General features: G+C 30.0%; 2 protein-coding genes across 9 annotated transcripts in view; one reads left to right on the top strand and one right to left on the bottom strand.

The window, feature by feature from the left end:
* Positions 1-1,496, top strand: part of LOC143912104 (protein scarlet-like) — a 9,654-nt gene extending 8,158 nt beyond the window's left edge. The window contains exons 11-14 of the mRNA XM_077431290.1: positions 81-186; positions 293-523; positions 598-733; positions 811-1,496. Of these exons, the coding sequence (XP_077287416.1) occupies positions 81-186; positions 293-523; positions 598-733; positions 811-1,199 (862 nt within the window). The 3' untranslated portion in view covers positions 1,200-1,496. The remainder of the gene's footprint in view (positions 1-80; positions 187-292; positions 524-597; positions 734-810) is intronic.
* Rab32 (RAS oncogene family member Rab32) lies at positions 1,195-21,465 on the bottom strand. 8 transcript variants are annotated; one of them, XM_077431355.1, is made up of 6 exons: positions 21,131-21,465; positions 19,698-19,921; positions 3,015-3,231; positions 2,718-2,899; positions 2,498-2,641; positions 1,195-2,378 (listed from the first exon to the last, which is right to left on the bottom strand). In XM_077431355.1, exons 2-6 carry the CDS (start codon positions 19,833-19,835, stop codon positions 2,268-2,270), a joined length of 792 nt encoding a protein of 263 aa, XP_077287481.1. In that variant the 5' UTR covers positions 19,836-19,921; positions 21,131-21,465; the 3' UTR covers positions 1,195-2,267. The 8 variants fall into 8 exon arrangements, with proteins under 8 accessions (XP_077287481.1, XP_077287464.1, XP_077287472.1 ...); XM_077431338.1 differs by lacking the exons at positions 19,698-19,921; positions 21,131-21,465 and adding exons at positions 17,055-17,227; positions 17,307-17,407; XM_077431346.1 differs by lacking the exons at positions 19,698-19,921; positions 21,131-21,465 and adding exons at positions 17,055-17,235; positions 17,307-17,392.

The raw sequence follows: 21,465 nt of genomic DNA, 5'->3' as shown, positions 1-21,465 counted from the left end.
CAAAAACGTTTATAATAAATCTAGATTTTTTTTTAAAAATAATATATTCTGAGAGATTTGAGATTTTTTTTTATTTCCAGAGAAAATCCAGGAATATTCACACAGTTATATTGGTTGATTTGGAGATCTTTAATAGCAGCTAGACGAGACAACAAAATTTGGCTAATAGAATTTCTTGCATTGATGGTTGATTTAAATTTTCTAGATATTAATCTAGTACCAACTAGATTTTCTACTTACATATTTTAATTAGTTGATTAAGAGAGTAATAATGATTTTATTTAAAATGTAGGGAATCGCCATTATTGTGGCATTGCCGTACATGAACATATTAGTGAATATTGATCAAAAGGATGTTCAAAATGTGCAAGGGCTTATGTATCTTATAGTCACAGAAATAATTTTCACATTTGTCTATTCTGTTTTCAATAATTTTCCTCCGGAAATCTCGATTCTACTGAGAGAACTAGCAAATGGACTTTACACTCCAGGACCATATTACATATCAAAAATGTTGCTTATGGTATGTTTCGATTTCTTTTCATATTTTTAAATTTAATATTATATAATTTAATATATTTTTTTTTGTATTAATAGATTCCAAGGGCGATCATCGAAACATTTTTGTATACATCTATTATATTTTGGGTTGTGGGATTAGACAACAAATGGAATACATTTTTTCTTTTTACAATACCAGTTATACTTGCTGCTAATTGTGCTAATGCATACGGTGATTGTTATATTTATGTGCTTACAGTTTCGATTGAATTTTCAAAGATAAAATATTATGATTTATTTTCTTTTTAGGTACATGGCTTTCTGCTACTTTTGAATCTATAGCAACTGCGTCACTTGTATCTGTGCCGATTGATTTAATTTCATATTCATTCGCTGGAACGTTTTTAAATCTTGCCAGTATTCCAAATTATTTATCTTGGATAAAATATCTATCGATATTTTTTTATTCTTCTGAAGCCATTTCTATCTTACAATGGGAAGGAGTAACAAATATTAAATGTGACTCACGAGAGGGTTTGCCATGCATTGCAACAGGAGCAGAAGTTATAGATTATTTAGGATATAATATAAATAATTACTATAAAGATTTGTTGGGTATGTTAGGTATCTACATCATGTTTCATATTTTAGGCTATTTATCCTTAGTCAAACGGAGCAAAAAACAACCCGTTTACTAATCATAGTTTATTATCTTCATGGCCAGTAAATTTATGAAATTATAGTATGTATTCATATTACCATCAGTTAGCATTGATGTTATTTCCTATTTAATTATTTTTGGAATTTGATTTGAGACATTTTTTATAATAAGACTGATATTTTGCGTGCTTATAGATATATATTTTAAATTATGTTTTCAATGTTTTTTTTTTTGTTGAAATTATTATAATTAATAGTATTTTGTAAAATACTTCTGATTAAGATTAAGTAGGTCAAATATTTTGTAATAAAGAAAATGTTTCATTTATAATTTTATTGATCTTCGGATTTTTTTTCAATTTTATTTCACAAATATTATAAAATTATGCTCTAAAATCAATAATATTTGAAAAGAATGAGTCTTATAGATTTTCTATAATATATATGTACATTCTAATTGATTTAAAAATAAATTGTAAAAATTATGGTCTACATATCATACATACATACTGACTTTGTTACATTTTAAATTCACACATTGGATTTGAAATTTTATTATATGATTTAATTAACTATTACATACATATGCTTAAATTTTATATTTAAATACAGACAATTTGGCTAGCAAAAACATCTAAATGAATGATTTCTGAAACTGACAGCATCTTTTGAAATATTACTGATTTAATTTACAATAAATATAAGTAATTGTCAATGTAGGGAATCTTTGTAATTGCACATATATGTAAGTAACAGACATGATCCAACCATGAATTTTTATCTCCTATAAAATAAAAGCAATAAAAAAATTATTATTTCATTATAAGATGAATATCAAAAATTTAAAATTTGCAATCGAATCTCAATGAACAAAAACTTTCTTAGAAAATATAATTTTTTTGAATTTTTAAAACAATACATGTACACAAAAACACTTCATCATACACTTTCAGTATCCAAAATCATTTCACATATTATTAACATTGATAATAATGACACGAAATTAATAAAAACAATGGTAAAAACATATCTTTGTATCTCTATTATCATAAATATTAATCTTTCATATAAAATTGTAATTGAACAAATAAAAAAGTGAGTTTTTATCAGCAGAGACATGTTTTGTTCTTAGGATTTTCTTCTGTACTATCTCTCAATAAAACTTTGTCGCCATCTCTATTATCACCTGTCTGAATTAATTTGTCATTAATTAATATCTGAAAATATATCAATAATAGAATTTAAATTATTTTCCAGTAATGAATAAATTTTATGTGATTTAAAAAACTTTTTACTTGATTGATAGTGTCATAAAAATAAAAATCATTATTCTCACCTTATGGACTAAAGCTCTAGCGGCTTCCTCAATGTTTATATTTTCCTTAGCAGACGTTTCGAACCATCCCGAAAAGCCTTTTTCTCTACAATATTCCTCCATTTTCTGCGGACTATTCACTAATCCTTCTTTTTGTTGATCACACTAAAATATGGTATGGCTTTTTAGATATAAATTTAAAAATAAATTCATAATCCCGATATTATGAGGGAAATGTTACCTTATTTGCTAGAAGAACACAGGGTATTGGACTGCCATCCGGTAATTGTACTTTAGAATCCAAGTCTTGTTTCCATTTGACAACAGCTTCAAATGTAGCTACTCTTGCAACGTCGAATACCACAAAAGCCCCAACAGCTTCTTTATAATACACACGCGTCATATTCCCAAAACGTTCCTGGCCTAAAAATTTTTTTCATAATTATCATTACCAGAATATTGATAATCTGATTCATGGTAAATAAATAAATGAATTAAATTAGATGTATGATTTGGAGTTTTAATAAATTTTATAAACCGGCAATATCCCATAGTTGTAATCGTACTGTAGTGTTCGTATCCCAATTGAGAACTTTCAAAGCAAAATCTACTCCAATAGTTGCTCTGTAATGTTGACTGAAAAATTGGTGAACATATCTCTTTATTATAGAGGTTTTTCCAGTTCCAAGTTCTCCGATAACCAAAATTTTGTATAAATGCTCCCGCCTATCTGGAGGAACAGGCATAGTTTGAGCCTGAAACGAATCAAAATAATCTTTAAGTAAATATAATATAATGCAGAAAAGTAAATATCACACTGTAATTATTGTATGTATCTACATACGTTTTTCACTATGATATTGAAAACAGAAAATAAAGTACATAAGATAAAAAAAAATAAGTTAAATGATAAAATAAACTTAATAAGATAAACAAAAGAAGTTGAATGCTTAAAATTAAGATGGCCATTTTACGATTTAATACGATGTAACATGCATTGCTCGAGGAAATGTTTATCATGTTTATTTTTATCTCAAATGACTCTTAAGATATGTACTGTGTAATATTTACATACCTCCTGCTCGGGATACATATTTCAGGTATCCACATGCGATTGAAGTGAGTGTTAGTAACAAACAGGCGGCTGTATGCACTAAAATGAGAGAGAACTGACTAAGATAATTCTCCACGTATTTTCCGATAAAAGCTATCTGCTATCGGGTACTGAACGATAAGATTGTGATGAGCACGTACATAATAGTAATTATATTTTACAAATTTGACGTTTTTCACGACATACGCGAGTGAATCACGCGCCCGTGTAAAATATTCACTAAAGTGATATTGACTTCATAATTAATTTGTTGTAAACAAAGTAAAAAAAATAAAAAAAAAATATTTATATATATATATATATATATATATATATATATATATATATATATATATATATATATATGTATAAAGTAAATTAATGGCCGCAGAATCAATTCTCAAAGGCACAAAGGACATATATATATATATATATATATATATATATATATATATATATATATATATTATTCATAAATAAATTCGTGTATTAATTTGCATATTGCTACACTAATCTATTGACAGCTGAATTATTCTTCTTCATTAGATCAAATGTTACATAATATTCATAGAAAAAAAATCACAAAAAATTTTAAACTTCATTCAAACACGACTTGTTGAGTGGTTATGTATATAATATTATATAATGCTTCTAAAAAATGCGAAAATCTACATTTTTTCACAATGCCTCTAAAATTTAGATATCGTTAAATTAGCATTTTATTGTGTTGATTTAACGATTACTACGACAGTGGCTCTTAAGCTTTTTAAGGCTGTGAATACTTTTAGTTCTATTAATTATTTGCAGAACATTTTACGCCACACGTACCAAAAATTATTTAAAAACATTGTTTTTACATGAATTATAAATAAATAAAGTAAAAAAAATATATAATTCATATCGATATCGACATCAGTTAAATGATAATAAAGGGATTGGCATTACAAATATAAACGCCGCAGATGAATTATGAATACACCTATTTTCCAGCTTTATTGGGATTTTAATTGCACCTTAGGTTATTCCGCCAAATTTAAGCATTTTCATTTTACATATTATTGTCATTATTGTGTGAATTTTAAAAATTAGTGCCGATGACGACAATTTTTCTTGTTTAAAATTTGTTTATGAGCTCAATAAATAGGTGTTCATATATGTACTTGTTTTACCATACAGGCAGTGGCGTAACGTGAATTCCAGGCGCCCCCCCCGCAAAATATTTTAAGGCGCGCCCCCCCCCCATATATTTATATTATTTGCAGCAAATTATTAATTACAGCAAAATAACTTTCCAAATTAATAATTCATACCCTTTTTACATAGACAAACTTTTTTTTCTGGGCTTCTCATTGGCAAACACGACTATTTTTTTTTTAATTTAATACTCATCATTACTAATCATTGCTAATACATTGTTGATGTTGTCACATATGTAGTTGACCTTAAGTAATTTTTAATAAGTTTCAACTTGTGAACGAGCGCTCCGTAGTGGCTTCAGTTACTGGAAGCGTGAGGAACAAGATGATTGAAATGACGAATTTAAAGTATAAAAATTACAAATGAAGAGCTTTGCCAAATTATGAACATTGTCGATCTTTTTATTTTTAAAAGGTTTATTTTCTTTTAAGCACGAACGGAAATCAAGTACCTGATTAGGCAATGATTATTCAAAATCATTGACAATTAGTTGGCTAGAGATTTGGCTTCACGATATACGAGTACATACATATATGTAAATCGTCATCTGATAATTGCTTTGCAGGAAAGCGAACTTTGAAACAATGTTTAAATAACGTGATACGAACCTTCATTTGCACTAAGTTTACGTTTAGTGCCGCATTTAAAATTGTTTAAAAATTCTTTTAATGGATCCTGGAATCATTGAAATGCTTTTAGATAAGAGATTGGCGATTCAATTTCAATTTTGGCTTCAACCCTAATATTGTTACGAATTCTTCAAATTTATTTCTAAAATTACTGATCTCGCAATATCCATTTCTAACCATAGACTTAGCACTGATGACTAAAGAGCAGACCAACTTTTCGCCGTTCATTGTTCAATGTTCGTCGTGCTTTGTTCATTTTTATGATGAACCTTTTTTTATGATCTCTAGCTTTGTAGTTTGCCCTGTTTCCTGGAAAATAAACCCAAAACGTCCTGTTTCCTGGAAAAAGCACGCTTCCGGTCCTACATCTACTGATAACATCAGCGTTAATTGATTGAAGGAGCTTTGAAAAAAAGTTGGGAAACCACAGAAGAATTTTTCAAGAAGCACGAGTAGGAGAATAAATTCGAAACTTTCAATTTTCTTTTTAAGTCAGTTTTCTTCTGATTGATCATTATTTACTTTTTAAAATTATTTCTGTAAGAAATTTTAAAACATCTGTACATATATGTATGTACCTATATATCGAAGTGCATTAATAGAGTCTAATCTGGCTGACCAACAAGCAGTGCACAGTCTGTTGATGAAGTAATTGATGGTGAATTTTCCTTAAAAATTTCCCACCTGTTAATGTTGACAACGAAAAATTTATAAATTTGTAAATTTTATTGGTTTTAACGCCTCGTATAATTTTATTTTATTGTTTAAACACCGAAAAAATATTTACAAGAATATGAGATAATTCTCAACTATATGTACATACAATAAAGCGAGATGCAAATAGGTTTAAAAATAATAGACGTTTTTGAAACTATTATTATAAAGAAAATACAGAACAAATTAAAAAATCTGTGAAAAAGGCACGCCGCTTTGCGGCGCCCCCCCGCATTGCGGGGTCTGCGGGCGCGGTAGGTACGCCACTGCATACAGGTGAAAAATATAAAATAATATCTACAAAGGTACTCTAGAACAGACAAAGGCAATTCGAACGATAGGTAAAATAACAGTGAATCTAATAAAATGCTTGTAAAAATCAGTCGAATTTTCTCATAATCACAAAATTTCATCTATTTAAAATTTGTATTAACCAATTATATGTCTATGTATGTTTCGGTAAAACAAAAAATAATCATTTTTATTTTTTGGGTTTAGCATCTCAGAACTACGAGTATGTAGTTGCAACTTATAAAATAATAGATAAACAAAAAAAAACTATGAAATTTATGTGTATATCAATTAAAATAAAGTGAAAGTTCTTTATTTTAATTTATCTATGAATTTGGGGAAAATAAGAAGTGTCAAAAGCAAAACTCAATAATGACGCACACATACCGGTTATAATGTTCTCGTTTTAGCGCTAACGTAGGGAATCACACATTTTGGATTTTCAGTTAAAGACAAAAGTTCTACTTCCGGCCATTGGATTTGTCCAAAATTTTTTTATTACTTAATATCATTATAAATTATGTAAGCATAAAATATCGAGAAGATAGAAATAATTTAAAAGGTCAAAATAAAATAATGAAAATCTGTTTCTAAAAATATACCACTTCCGGTTAATGAATTCTAGCCAAAATCTTATTTATTACATTAATTATTTACTTAGTTAGTAAATAAAAAACACAAATATAAATTTTCAGAAAAACATTTTTGACATTTTTAAAAGGAAAATAACCCACTTCCGTTGTTATCAACTTTGATGATTTTTTATTTATTTACATGACATTGATACAAGGATTATACTGGAATTTTCCTATAGAGCACACTTATTTAAAATGTCGATAAAAATAGTAGACGAAAAATCGATCAAGATAGACTGCCACTTTCGGTTGATAGACCTTCACCAAATTTTATACATTTTTTGGTCTTATGCTAAATCTTTTATATATGAATTTTCAGTTGAATACGCTGAAAGGTTTTGGAAAAAAACTCAAAAAACCTAGAAACTCTAGAGTAAAGATACTACTTTTGGTTGAGGTAAAAATATTTAAAAATTAATTGTGTTTGAAATTTTTTATACCTATTACGTGTAAAAAAAGTTTCAGTCCAATCCGTTGAGTAATTAAAGAGATAGTTGAATCCAAAAACTTAAAAAAAGGAGAAAAAATAAGTACATATGTAGCATTTACATATGTATGTATTGCATTTTATATGTGTACAAACTTAGTACAAACATGTTTGTAAGTTTACCGACCTTGCACGAAATACGATAATAAAATTTAATTATTTATTTAACAATTTTAACTTGTGACAATTATAGCTGAGACACATATATCATTTTGTTGTTAGTTTATAGAAGTACTTTTGATAAAATAAAATTTATTAAGATCGTTATGGTTTTTTGGTAGTGTGCGTCAACGTTCTCGAAGGTAAATCATTGTTATCAAATACATAGCATAGAATTCATAATCAGAAAAACTCACGGAACATATTGTAGTGGTTTCAACCTTCCAACCGCAACATTCGCACACCGAAGTGTATTCAACCGTATTACTTGAAGTATCCATTAAGGACTTTTTTTCAGCAAATTGGAAAAGCGTACCACATCGTCGCGAACACGAAACAGGACTGAGGACACGCCAGCACGCTTTCCGAAACGAATGGAAAAACCTGATCTATGAATGTAACAAAATCTAGTACGTACCGACGTATTACTACCGATTTCAGATCTCGATTCCAGCCACGCGTCTACAGTTTCTCTGGCCAGACTCTCCGAAGGGGGAGATTGAGCTGCGCTAGACCCTTCATAGAGGTTCATTCTGGTCAAGGAGGGGCTGATGCTGGGCGTAGGTCCCGTTTCCGGAATGGATGGGACTTTGGGACTAACACTTCTGCTACGGCTTCTACGACCTGCTGGCGGTGATTCATTTTCGGCACTGCCACCCAACTGCTGTTTCGCTAGATGAACCATTTTCGATAGTTTCGTTTTGGGCGAGTCTTCAGACGATTCCACGTTCTCTTCCTGCTCCACGACCGATATGCGCTTCCGGAGCGAGTCCTTAGGTCCAATCGATTCTATCGGCTTCTCGATTTGTGGTGGGCTCTTAGGCTTCCAGGTGGATAAAGCGAAGGGCAACGTCGAGACGGGGTGGTTGGTGGCGACGTCGTCGACAAGTAATGGGTCACCGGTAGATGTTGTCGGTGAGCGTGGAGGGGATTTGTCTACAGGTGGAGGGGCGTCAATATGCGTTTTCAATGGCGTTGGAATCTCCATGTCTTCAACAGACCCGTACTGTGACCCGGAGTCATCGTTGACACTCGGTTCTGAAGGAGTAGCGTCCTGTCCGTCTGCATGCTCCTGACTGACTAAAGTCAAAGCAGTACTCTCAGGGGAGACTTCTTTGCGCCCTCCAAGTGTACCTAACCGTCGCACTAGTGCTCCTGCTCTTACGCGGGCACTGCTTTTCTTCTTTTTCTTCTTTTCGACAACATTCACTTCTTCTTCTGTCTTTTTGACCTTTTTCGACTTTTCTAAATCACCCGCCTCCTCTTTATCTATTGTTTTAGATTTTTTCATCGATCCTTTATACATAGCTATGGGTCTTTTGAATGGCGATGCCAAAGCGCTGAGCCTATTCTTCGGCGTGCTTATTGGAGTTGGGGTAGGTGTTTCGATTTGTTCTATCTGCGGCGGATCATCGAGTTCGAGGGGGGTCATTGACTCGAAGGTTTCATCGAGGGTGTCTTGAGATACTGACTTCTTGGAATCCATGTCGAGCGTGCTGCAATGAAGAGGCAGCAGCACCGAGTGCTGTTTAGCCACCACCACCACCACGACACCGCGTCTTTGCCAATAGCCTTTGCGCAACTACATGGACACGTGTTGCCGTCTAGAGCTGTGGCTAAAAAATACTCTGCAGGGCCGCGCAGGGGCAGGACCCCGACACACATTCACCCCATACCACATGTGTATATTCATCGCAATTGGCTTTGAATTCGATATCGGTAATTCGACACAATTGATTTGCATTAGGAAAAAGTTGTTGTCTAATAAGTACACCACAAAATTATGAATCAGAATTATTCCGCGGCAATTTTTGAAATGAAATTTCAACAAACTAATAAATATAGAATGGTCTTAAAAAAAATAACGATTATTAAAAATACATAACTTAACTGTGGCTCGGAAGAACGTCGTGGAAAATTAAACGTTTAAAGCTAAAAAATCACAATTAACAAGGAATATTTATTGATTTTCAATCGAGTAACTTGTCATCGAATGATTGAATTGATTAAAAAGTGAAGCTAATAAAAAACCTTGCAGATAAATACATGTCCGAATTGATTACATAATAGGTGAAGGTTAATAACATGTTTTCGGAAAAAACGGGAATTTTTTAATTTTTTTTCATGACCTTATAAAGCTCATTTTGGTTTATGTAATAGGCGTGTGTGTACTATAGCTTAATTAAGCATAAAAACAACGACACCAGTTCTTAAAATTTTATAAATATAAAACAAGAAATATTTATATACTTATTAAATTAAAATATTAAAATATTGATTAATAACAATATATATATATATATATATATATATATATATATATATATATATATATATATATATATATATATATATATATATATATATATATATATATATATATATATATATATATATTGAGTGAATGCGACAGTTGCGCTTCGACCAGATAATACGTATTTTAAATCGACAAAATCGAGATTTCGTATTCTCCAATTTTCTCCTCCGAAACTCGACGAATTTTTAAAAAAATTTCATCATCGGTATGAGAAAGATATTTTCTATGTAACTGTGCGCGTATTTTTTTTTAAATCAATCGTTAAATAAGCACACTGAACTCTTTTTGTGGGTTCAGTGTGTTTATTTATTTGTAAAAAAAAAGGCGATTTTATAGATGTTTGGCGGCTCCTAGCTCCTATAAAAAATAACTAATCAAAAAAATAAAAGTATAGATGCATGCCAATGGTGGATATCCATAGCATATTAAAAAATAATTTCTCTAGTGCCATAATTGAGTAAGGGAGAAGTGTAATACGTTTGCATGGACAAGGGGCTGGTGTCCAGCCCTCTTAAGCTTCGAAACGTTTATAAGGCTGCTTAAATGTGACATGTGTGTCAAAATGAAAAAAAAATTGAAAAATATCGTATCGATAACCGCAAGTGACATTCGACGACAGGAGTTCCGGGATTGGAGCTTTCGAGGTGGTTGAGCTTTCAAAAGCATCGATTACATGGTGTATGATATCCTACAAAAAAAGAGATTAAAATTAATACGCTAGAATGGCCAGAAAAGCGCGGTTCAGATCACATGAGCGTGCGAAACCCGATAGTACCTGACCAGTACACAATTACATACAAATGTCAGGTACGTTAATTGGATCGCGACGATTATTCGGATTGAATTACAGAAGACATCCAAACTACATGAAATACTCTGTAAATACATTTTAAGGGAGGTGTTTGCTTAGGTGTCTAAAATGTCTCATACTACATAATTGTATCCAATTAAGATCCACACTAAATGATTTTGGGTGTTTTCACTTAAAATAACATATTTCATACAATATTAATTTTCGTGATTAATACTGGAATGAGATTTAATTTTATTATGTTCTAAACGCAAAACATCAATGGATTCTAAAGGAGGCTGAAAGTGTAGACAAATTACTTGTATTTACGAAGTACTAGTGGTTTTACCAGGCTTCGCTCGGTAATATAAACCGCTTAAATATGGCTAATGTAATAAGAAACATTCATTTGTTTTTTTATTAAATTTATTTTAATCGAAAAAAATAATATTCAACAATTTCGATATCGTCGAAATAGAAACTTTGATTTGTTTTCGATGCTCCACCCAAACCTTACATAGTTACAAAGTCTCTTTCAAAATTATATATTAGATCAGCTTTCACCGAGACTGGCTATAAGTGTGATCTTGGTTTGGATCAAAAACAGTATTTAAAAATATTTGACCCATACAGTTAGGTATAAATTTAAAATAGTCAGATAGTCAGTCAGAAAAAATGTTTACTGTTTACCGGTGGATGAAATTTGACGGTAAATCGCAATCCCTAATCGAGTTGATAAAATCGAAATTACTTCAATTAAATATGATAATTATGTATACTTATGTGCGGAATTTTACCATTACATCAAGCAGTAGAATGAAATTCTTCAAGAAATAATATCTTTACTCTTTAGCCAAGTACAAATAGGCGAGTGTCGGAAAAAATATTTCTTTTATTTTTAAAGAATGTTAAAGAATGTCATTTATGATTGATATTATAAAAGCAAATATTGAAGTATTGAACTATGCGTTTTTTGCTCGTAAATCCGATTTATTTTTATTTCACAAATCCCGATTTGGTAAAATAATTATCTGGTTACGCTGGTACGTACATATGAATAAATATTATTAAAAAACAAACCCTATCACACAAATATTCGTTAAATACATTAAGAGCAGACTTGCTTTTTAAATTGCAAAAATTGTGTTTAATAATCATTAATGAATTCGCTGTGTTTTTATCACAAGAATCGTATCCGCAATCAAGCCATTTACAACTTTAGTGTTATATAATTTTTTAGAATTTCTTGCAGTGTTATATAATTCTTTAGACACAAAACTAATATAACCGGTTTACGCAAATCAGGAATGAGCATAATCAATGAAATAATCATAATCAAATAACTAAATAATAAAGTTGCATAGTAAAAAACATCGTAAGTAAGCAATGAAATAAGCATTTTAATTAATAGATTTAATCCGTTTCCAGAGAACGACATCTATGTAGATCACTTTTTAGTGATTTCAGAATCTACATAAATATATAACATAGTACTATCTAGTAAATGCAATTCAAGCAATTATATGTAGAAGCGCCAAACGTTTATTACAGTATGTACAAAACGACAATAAGATCTAGAAAAAACTATTCAATCGAAAGATAACTGAGTACTTATGTAGGTACTTTGATATTCTCACAATAAATGAAACATTTGGTTCACCTAAAGAAACTGGTGTTTATGTTTACCATTTATAAATCATCGACCCCAGGAAATACTGTAATAATAGATGAAATGTATTTTTAATAAGATAATTATTGAGATATAAAGGTCAAAGTAGTCTGGTTGGCTTACATTATAGATTTCGTATTTGAACTAATTTGAGCACACCTTCTCATATACATACATACATATGTATGTACATATTTAAAACATTCTAAATTGTAAAAGTTTTCAGGGAAATCGCCCGAAGGCAACATTTCATTGGCTTCAGAGCAACGTACAACGTAACAATAAAGAGATACCATACTAATGTACACAATATTTACTTTTATATCGATTGACCTTACAGAATGTATGTAATTCAATGAGCCCTACAAGGATAGTTTTACAACACCTGAGTAGACAACCAGGTAGATACCACATACATATGTATATATATATATATATATATATATATATATATATATATATATATATATATATATATGTATAGATTCCAGTATGAATAAATGTACATATTTACAAGCTCCATGAGCACAGTTAAGAACATTTAGAGGTATTAAATTACAAAAAATTCTAATGTGAAGGAAATCATTTTAGGCGAGTTAAAAAGGGTGAAAATTGAAAACGAAAAACCGGCTCTTTGACCATTTTTCATAAAACCGAAAACCGGCTTTTTTTGGTCGATGGGTCGTGACTTTGAGATTTAGTAATGGACGAAGATCAGGTCAAAAACCATTGAAATATTATTGAAATTAGTTTCAATAACCTACACAAGGCTACTTTGTAAAAATGATATGTAAAATTAACTTTGAAATATGGAAATATTTCATAGTTAATTACGTTTTCGAACACAAATTCATCTCAGTAGTATTCTTCACGATTCACCATTCCACGATTACAGCTTTTCTACGAGGAAAGACATTATTTTTTTAATATATTCTTGATAGTAGCTTTTTTAAATCATTTAATTATTTTTTCGTATTTAGGATCTACCATTTTATGGCTGTGATATATAATACAAATTTTATTATAATTGTAATAATAATATATAATAATGATCTTATGAAAGTTCATAATGTTTATAACTCAATTTAATTTATAAGCAACTATTTTTTGCATAATATAATATGTATATGTATGTACATATATTTACAATTTTTTTTTTCGATATAAAAATTCAAAACTTAAAAATCTTAATTTTAATAAAGTCGATGAAAATCGGTCAACCGGATTTTTATTTGTAAAAAAACGAAAACCAGCTTTTTCTTTCGGGTGGTTTTTTGGAACCCCTAGGTTGAGAGCCGTTGTTCTAATGTAGCTTAATATTTTCCGTTTCATAATTTATTATATTTCGTACAAAAAACATAAAATCTGATATATCGCCATAGTAACAATATTAAACTGTATTTCAAATATAAGCTATGAGATGTATCAAAAATATCAGTTGATATATGTAGCTGACCCGTGATTGTTATGACATTTGTGACCTTTGCATAAAAAATAATATCAAAAATCATGTTTTAATAATACATGCGTAGTATTTATTAACAATTTTAACTGTCAAATCATAAGATTTGTTGGTAAAGAAGAACACTTATCTGTTTGATGACGGGTATCCTAAAATTTACATCTGATTTCACTATAAGAATAAAAATAAAATACAGCTTCTAGGTGTTGATCGATTGAGCATGAAAATATGAATTAAAAAAAAGTAATATGTAAATAAACATATGTACATATGACGGGCTGAAAGCCAGACTGGTACAAGTGACATTTAAAAAAAATCTAGTTTAAGTGCTAAAATAATAGCATATATGAAATGCTATTATTTTAACACTTTAAACCGGCTTTTTTTAAAAATGTCACTTGTACCAGTCTGGTTTTCAGCCCGTCATATATACATATAATACTTTATTGAAATCATTAGCAAAGATGTACATATATGCATACAAATGTATGTATGATTATGTCGATAATGACTGCGATCGTCATTTGAGACACACGGCTCATCGTGTAGAGGAGCCTTAATATATTTATCATATTATGCCATTTATAAATTAAATACCCATATTGTTAACCAAAGTTATACATGTCAACCAAATAATATTAATATTATTTAATTTTAAATACCTTTGTTATTTTATACACACAATAAAATTATCTTGAATGTGACCCAAATATGTATACATATTATATGAATGTACATATATATGTACTCAGTTAACTTTATGTACATATGTATGTCCGGTCAAATGTACATATGTACATGCATACATATGTAGTACATTATGTACAGTACATACATTTAATTTGGGTTCTTACGATAAAAATATAAACATGATATTTTTGGATTTACTCGTAAATACATATGTATGTATATGTACATCTAGAATCGATGAACATTACTAATTTACAAAAAATAAATTTGTTTTTAAGCATGTATGAGAAATATTTAATTTTTTATGTATTTAAATTTATAATAATCATAATAATAATAACCTTTTTATTCTAGACGAATAGGGATACGGATAATAGTGCAATCCTCATCGTCCATATAAATAATAATACAAATATTATATATATGTATTATAATAATAATAATAATAATAAATCAATTTAATATATATTTAGGGTGGTCGATGGAGCAGTTCCATTCACCGAACATGAGATGAACAGAGATGAGCGGAAATGAGAAGATATACATATGTACATAAAGGGGTTGGATTTTTTTTGACGGGTTATCCTGAACGAGTGAATTAAACTGGGTGAACTAAAATATATCAATTACATAGTTCACTTTTTCAACCACAAAAACACAATTTGTACATTTTGATTGAATAAAAGTGCAGTGACATCTACAGTCAAACTTTAACACCAGCTTTACAGGTGTGATGATTTTCTCGAAATATCCAGTTGGTAATATAATCAATGGGAAAATAGCACTGCTTTGATTGCAGTAATTTTCACGATAATTGCGTACCTCAACGTCTTACGAAATAAATTGTTTCGGACTTTGGAAATGAGTCAGAACACGATTATGACTTCTTACCGACTTGACACCGTTACTGAGCCTCTTGTTGATGAACTCCATTCTGAAGGTGGAGGAAATTCAGGACTTTCTTGGCATGACAGTTGCGAACGTGTCTAGTTTTCGACTTCACTTTTCACACAGACAACAGTCTCACACGGACGACACTTACCATGTGCTTCTGGTGTTGTATTGATAAGATATCGCCTGTGAGCTGTTCAGTGGCGCCCGCGACGCCACATCATACACCAGCGTAGAGAAAAAACTCGAGAAAAACGCATGCAAACTTCAAGCGAAGGTCGATACGACTAAACCAACTTCAAGCCTTGTCATGTCTGCTCTTCGTAATCGTCAAATCGATCGGCCAAATGTGTTTCAGAAGCCGTCGATAGATATTTTGATCGCTTACCAATCGTCACATACATATAAACCCTTCACAAAAAGACATATAAACAGTGGAAGGGCGACTGATTGATTCCAAGTTGATTGAAATTCTATTACAACATTGTACAGGTGGTTGCAAGCCTTCAACGGGCAAATTAAAACGTGATCTAACGTTGTAATTTCCGTTGGCATATTCAATTTTATCGTACGAGAATTTCTCGTCTTTCTGGCCATACATACTCACACGTTTGTCTGTAGCTCAAATATTCAAAAAAACGGAATTTAAATTTATTTTTAATGTAAATACCTATGCCTAGTATATAAAAAGAAAATGAGATATTTTAATTCAAATGAGATTTTTTTTGATAATGTTGTAGAATTTTATTTAATACATAAATTAGACTCCGAAAAATCATACAAGAAAGTATGTATTTATAAGATTAAGGAAAATCTGAATTAAAAATTAGTGCCCGTTTCTAAAACAAGGAATAAGTTTCTATAAAAACATAAATGTGTTTAAAAATTGAATTAAGATTAAATATACTTGCATATCTTCTTTGTACATGAACAACGGGCCCAAAATCAGCATTTTTTCGACGATGAACACAATAGTGTAAAATTGTTCAGTCCAAGTCTTCCCTTCGAATAAACTGAATGCAAAATTTCGCCAGGCAATCGCATTATATGCAGTAGTATGATATGCATGTAAACAGGAGTATTGCATCTTTTATTATGCGAATTTAAAATGCTTATGTGAATATTAGTTATGTGAAAATTAAATGAGAATGCTTAACTATTATTATGAAACTTTAATTTAGCATCGATATTATAAATCAGTAATTCAACCAACGCTCGTTATGTAAAATATAATATCTGTAAAATATAGTTCATCAAGTGATTGCAATTTTAAAATGCTTTAAAATGTTTCGGAATCGTTCGTTGACTATTCCTGATGTAATCAAAATGCAGCGCAACTCTGAGACATGTATTTATTTTTGATAATTCCAATTATGATGTTATTCGAATGTTCAATAACAATTTTAATTTAAACAAGTGATAAAATTAGTTTAAACATTGAATGCGTAAATGAAGAAACTATGGAAAAAATAATTATGATATACGTACATACATATGTATAATATAGTATGCGTGTAAAATTTAATAAATTAAGTATGGAACAAAAAATCTTACCAAAGTTTCAGATGGTGATAAATTAAACGGGGTCTTTGTGTTTTCTAAACGAATTCGACGAAGCGATCTTCTGCGACTTCGTTCTGATCTTGTGTACAGTTTTGTATATTTCAATTCTTGAATGAACATTATGACTTTCATATACAAAATAATATTGCTGTACTTTTAAATAACTAATGCACTTTAACAATATGTACCTAAATGCATTATTAAAAAAAATGAAAACAGTATACGAAATTATCACCAACGTACCTATTTGCAACAAATATCTATACATACATATATGTATATTAGATTGAGTCAACGAGTCAAAAGTCGAATTATTTTCATGTACGTTATCACCTTTGGCGCCATATGAATGAGAATTATAATAAATGTACTATGTTCCGATCAACAATAATAAAAATAATATGTGACAATAAAATTTCGTTAACTGAAATAATTTTAGTGATCGAATTTATCTAAAAATATTTTTTAATTTAACCAAAACATACCAACAGCAGTATCTAACAAATTATGTAAATATTTATACGTAATAAATAATATCTGCATGCAACTTTGTATTTATGTCATTTAAATCAAAATATTACAAGTAACAAATTGAATACATATGTACCATGTATACATATATACATATATATTGATAATAACATCAACAATACCCGGAAATATAGTATATATATATTACTTTTATACATATGTACATATGTACATACATACTCACATATTTTGGTTTTGGTGCAAACATTCGAAAAGCGCCAGACAGATTGAACCACAGATTAACTGGATGGCTGCTTTAAACGCAATTCTCGACTTCAGATGACGAGTAAACTTTCGATGTGCACAGATGCAATTATTAAAATGGTAATTATTAAAATTGATTTGGATCTTTCTGGCGAGTTCGGAACTAAAGTATCAGAAGCACAGAACGTATACAGGGTAGGTATGTCGGGACTTCAGGTAGATTTCGCTTAGTGTAAGTGCGAGCAGTGCGCACGCATAAGGTACACGTGTCGTTAATATGTGGTTCAGTCTGTCTGGCGCTTTTCGATCGTTTGCACCGGATTGGAGATGTGATAATTTTTATTTTTATTATTTGAATATTCAATATTAAACTTACTCCGTTCGGTGGATAGCAATAGTGGAATGAATTTATTTGAATTACATTTATTATATTTAAACGAAGCACAATGAATTTTAAACAATAAAATACGTACTCTTATGTATACATATGTATAATATTTATAACAGTGGAATTTAATTGAATTATTTACACACATACTGTGTACATACATACATATGTATGTTCATGTATTTGCGGCATAAACAATTTTTAAAGCATAAATTAACAGATGTCACTGCGTTTTCCACCGTGTGAACAAATTCGATGTCCAATTTGACGATCGCTTTCAATACGTAGTATATTTTGAAATAAATGAACGTTTATTTTGAATCCATATCACTATAAAATATATGAATACATATTTGCAAATCTATTTTCTTATCAAAATCCGGGTACATATGATTTCTTGATTGAATTCGATCATTTTTTTTTGTATATCCACGATGTGCATTTCTACACCTGTGCAAACATAAATTGAAATGGCACAAAAGCCATTTTAATATCGCACATTTTTACGACAAGTACGATACATTATTGATAAAGAAAATATACATACATCGCCTTTAATATAATTTTATTTAAGTCCTGGGGGTTATCGTAGCTGAGAAATGAAGTGGTTTCAAAATAAAGTAGTATTTAAACACCGTGCATTTAAGAGAAGACGACCAAAACGAACATTGACGCTACATATGTAAATACTGTTAAAACAAGTGCACTGCGCACTATGCACCCAAAAATAAATTTCACATTGATTATGTTCAATAAAATAATTCAATAGAAATTAGCACAAAATATTTTGTTGATAAATTAATATATATATTTATATATATATAGAGTTATTATTTTTTATTTATTCATACTTAAAAAGCTGTCTTTTATTCTTTAAATGTACGCATGACTTTATTTATTTAATTCAAGTAACATATGTAAATACTATGGAGTGCAGAATAAAAAAACAGCCCACTTTTTTTAGTGAAATTCTTCTAATGATGCAAATAAAATTCATAGAAATAATTGAAATAAAAAAAATCTATTTAAATTGCGCATAATTTTGAATTCGAAAAAGTGAATTCACTAGTGACTCAAATGCACATCTTAAGTTTTTAAAAACGTTTGTAAAATAAATAGTTAGACAAAGGAATGATGCAAATCCGACCAAAGACAGATAAAGACTGAATAATAATAAAGAAACATTTTCAGTGTATAACATCGCACATGCAACGTTGATTTTCTATGCTGTAATAGAATTGCATATACGAGGATTCCTCAAGAATTAAATTTAAAATGCAGTGGTGTTTTATCCGATTTAAAAAAATAGCTATTCATTTTTGCAACGTAATTACTTGAATTGTTTACGTAATAAAATTGATAAGATTATATGACAATGCACTCACACATTAAATTCATTGTCAAAACATATTTTCAATGCCAAATAATAGATAAAAATATTCAGCTAATTACAATGTGAATCTGTAAGTCTAATTTGTACAACTATTTATATGATGATTTATTTCACTTACCAATTTGGCTGCTTGTACGTTTTCAGTCTTGAAAGAAATTGGTTTTAAAAGTGGCAGAAAAGCGACAGGAGAATCAGGTGTATTTCCAGGACGACATCGATAACCAGTCACAGTGGAACGTACAACTGCGGCCCCCATTGCGTTAAATGTTGACGATCGCTGAATCGAAGATCTGTCTAGAGATTCAAGAATTCAATGTGCCGAGCTTGAGATGCCTTCTAGCACTGAATGTCATAAACAAAAAATTCAACAATGTCAAATCTCTGACGACAATTACATTTCAAAATATGTGTAAATTTGAAAAAGTATCTACATATTTCGAACAAATGACTATTCATTACTAACTATAACTATAATCTCAATTCCTCAAATATTATTATTTAAATTTTGTAAATCTAAAGTACATATATAAATTATATACATATATGTATGGACCGGTCTCCGTCACGGGCCCGAATGTGAAACGCCCGAAAACGCAAATATCGGAAGGCAAAGATCGAAAATCGAAAGATAAAAAAGGGTGCATGGTAAACGGTACATACTCACTTAATTTGCGCGAGCAGGATACAACAGGAACAAGAGGAACAGGCTTTTCCTCCCGTAAAGCCTGTTCCTCTTGTTCCTGTTGTATCCTGCTCGCGCAAATTAAGTGAGTATGTACCGTTTACCATGCACCCTTTTTTTTGATCTTTCGATTTTCGATCTTTGCCTTCCGATATTTGCGTTTTCGGGCGTTTCACATTCGGGCCCGTGAGGTAGACCCATGTATGGACATATATGCATATTCACGATTGTTTTTTTTTAACAAACAGGTATGGAATAAGTTATGCGACACGATATTCGTTTTAAATTTTGAAACAAACACAAAAAAATTGTACAAAAGCTTTTTTAATCATTATTTAAAAAAAAAATCACATATGTATGTATGTATGTAGAGTAGGGAAGAACTTATTACATACTCAAAAAGTATCACTTATTCAGTAAGGAATTCGGTCCGTTTATTAATTGAAATTCTCGAAGTATTGTACATATGTTATTATGATTTAACAATCATCTTAAATAAAATAAAAATATTCGTTCAGTTAGAACATACATACATATTTGGACAAATATCAATTATTGAAATTTATTTGTTTATGTTGTAGTAAAAAAAAAATGAAAATAGTAACCAAATTTTATGAATTTGAATTCAAATGATTTGGAATAATATAAATTATTATTATTATTCAAAATCACCCGCATTTCTCTGTTTATATTTTTGATAATGAATATAAATATATGATGCAAATAATTAAAAAAATAAATGAAATTTAATAAAAAATATGAATTGTAGTGACACCTTGTTAAATTATTAAATAAAACATTATTGATTTGTTAAATTATTAATTTAGGGACTATTTTACTGATATGAAATACTTTACGTGAAACCTTACCTTGATATGTTAGTTTGTTTCTTTGAATTGCATTCAAACTTGATAAATGTAATCGTTCATTCACACTAAGGTCACATGGCTATTCGAGAACAAACACCTATTTATTAATGTACACATTTAACACAACCGTTTGATGATGAAAATTTACACTAAAACTATTTTACTCGATCTTAATGCATTTCAGGTATATCGTATAGTAACATGCAAACAGTATCGCAGCGATTGATGTACTGATAGCAAATGTACTGAGAACGATAGGCTCAAACGTAAATACATACTAACGTGCCAAAAAGTCGTATCAACCTGTAGCCGTTGTAGGTGATTCATGTATCATT

The sequence above is a fragment of the Arctopsyche grandis genome, chromosome 1, assembly GCF_051622035.1.
Source record: "Arctopsyche grandis isolate Sample6627 chromosome 1, ASM5162203v2, whole genome shotgun sequence".
Classification (NCBI taxonomy): Eukaryota; Metazoa; Arthropoda; class Insecta; order Trichoptera; family Hydropsychidae; genus Arctopsyche; species Arctopsyche grandis.
Note: the sequence above shows the minus strand (reverse complement) of the source record. Positions and strands in the feature narration are given on the sequence as shown.

Coding starts and splice junctions, on each gene's coding strand:
- Rab32 (XM_077431329.1), bottom strand. CDS start 9,167: ATGGATTCCAAGAAGTCAGTATCTCAAGACACCCTCGATGAAACCTTC. Junction 3,232..8,099: donor AAATCGGTAGTAATACGTCG/GTACGTACTAGA, acceptor GATTCGTTTCAG/GCTCAAACTATGCCTGTTCC. Junction 2,900..3,014: donor ACAACTATGGGATATTGCCG/GTTTATAAAATT, acceptor AAAAATTTTTAG/GCCAGGAACGTTTTGGGAAT.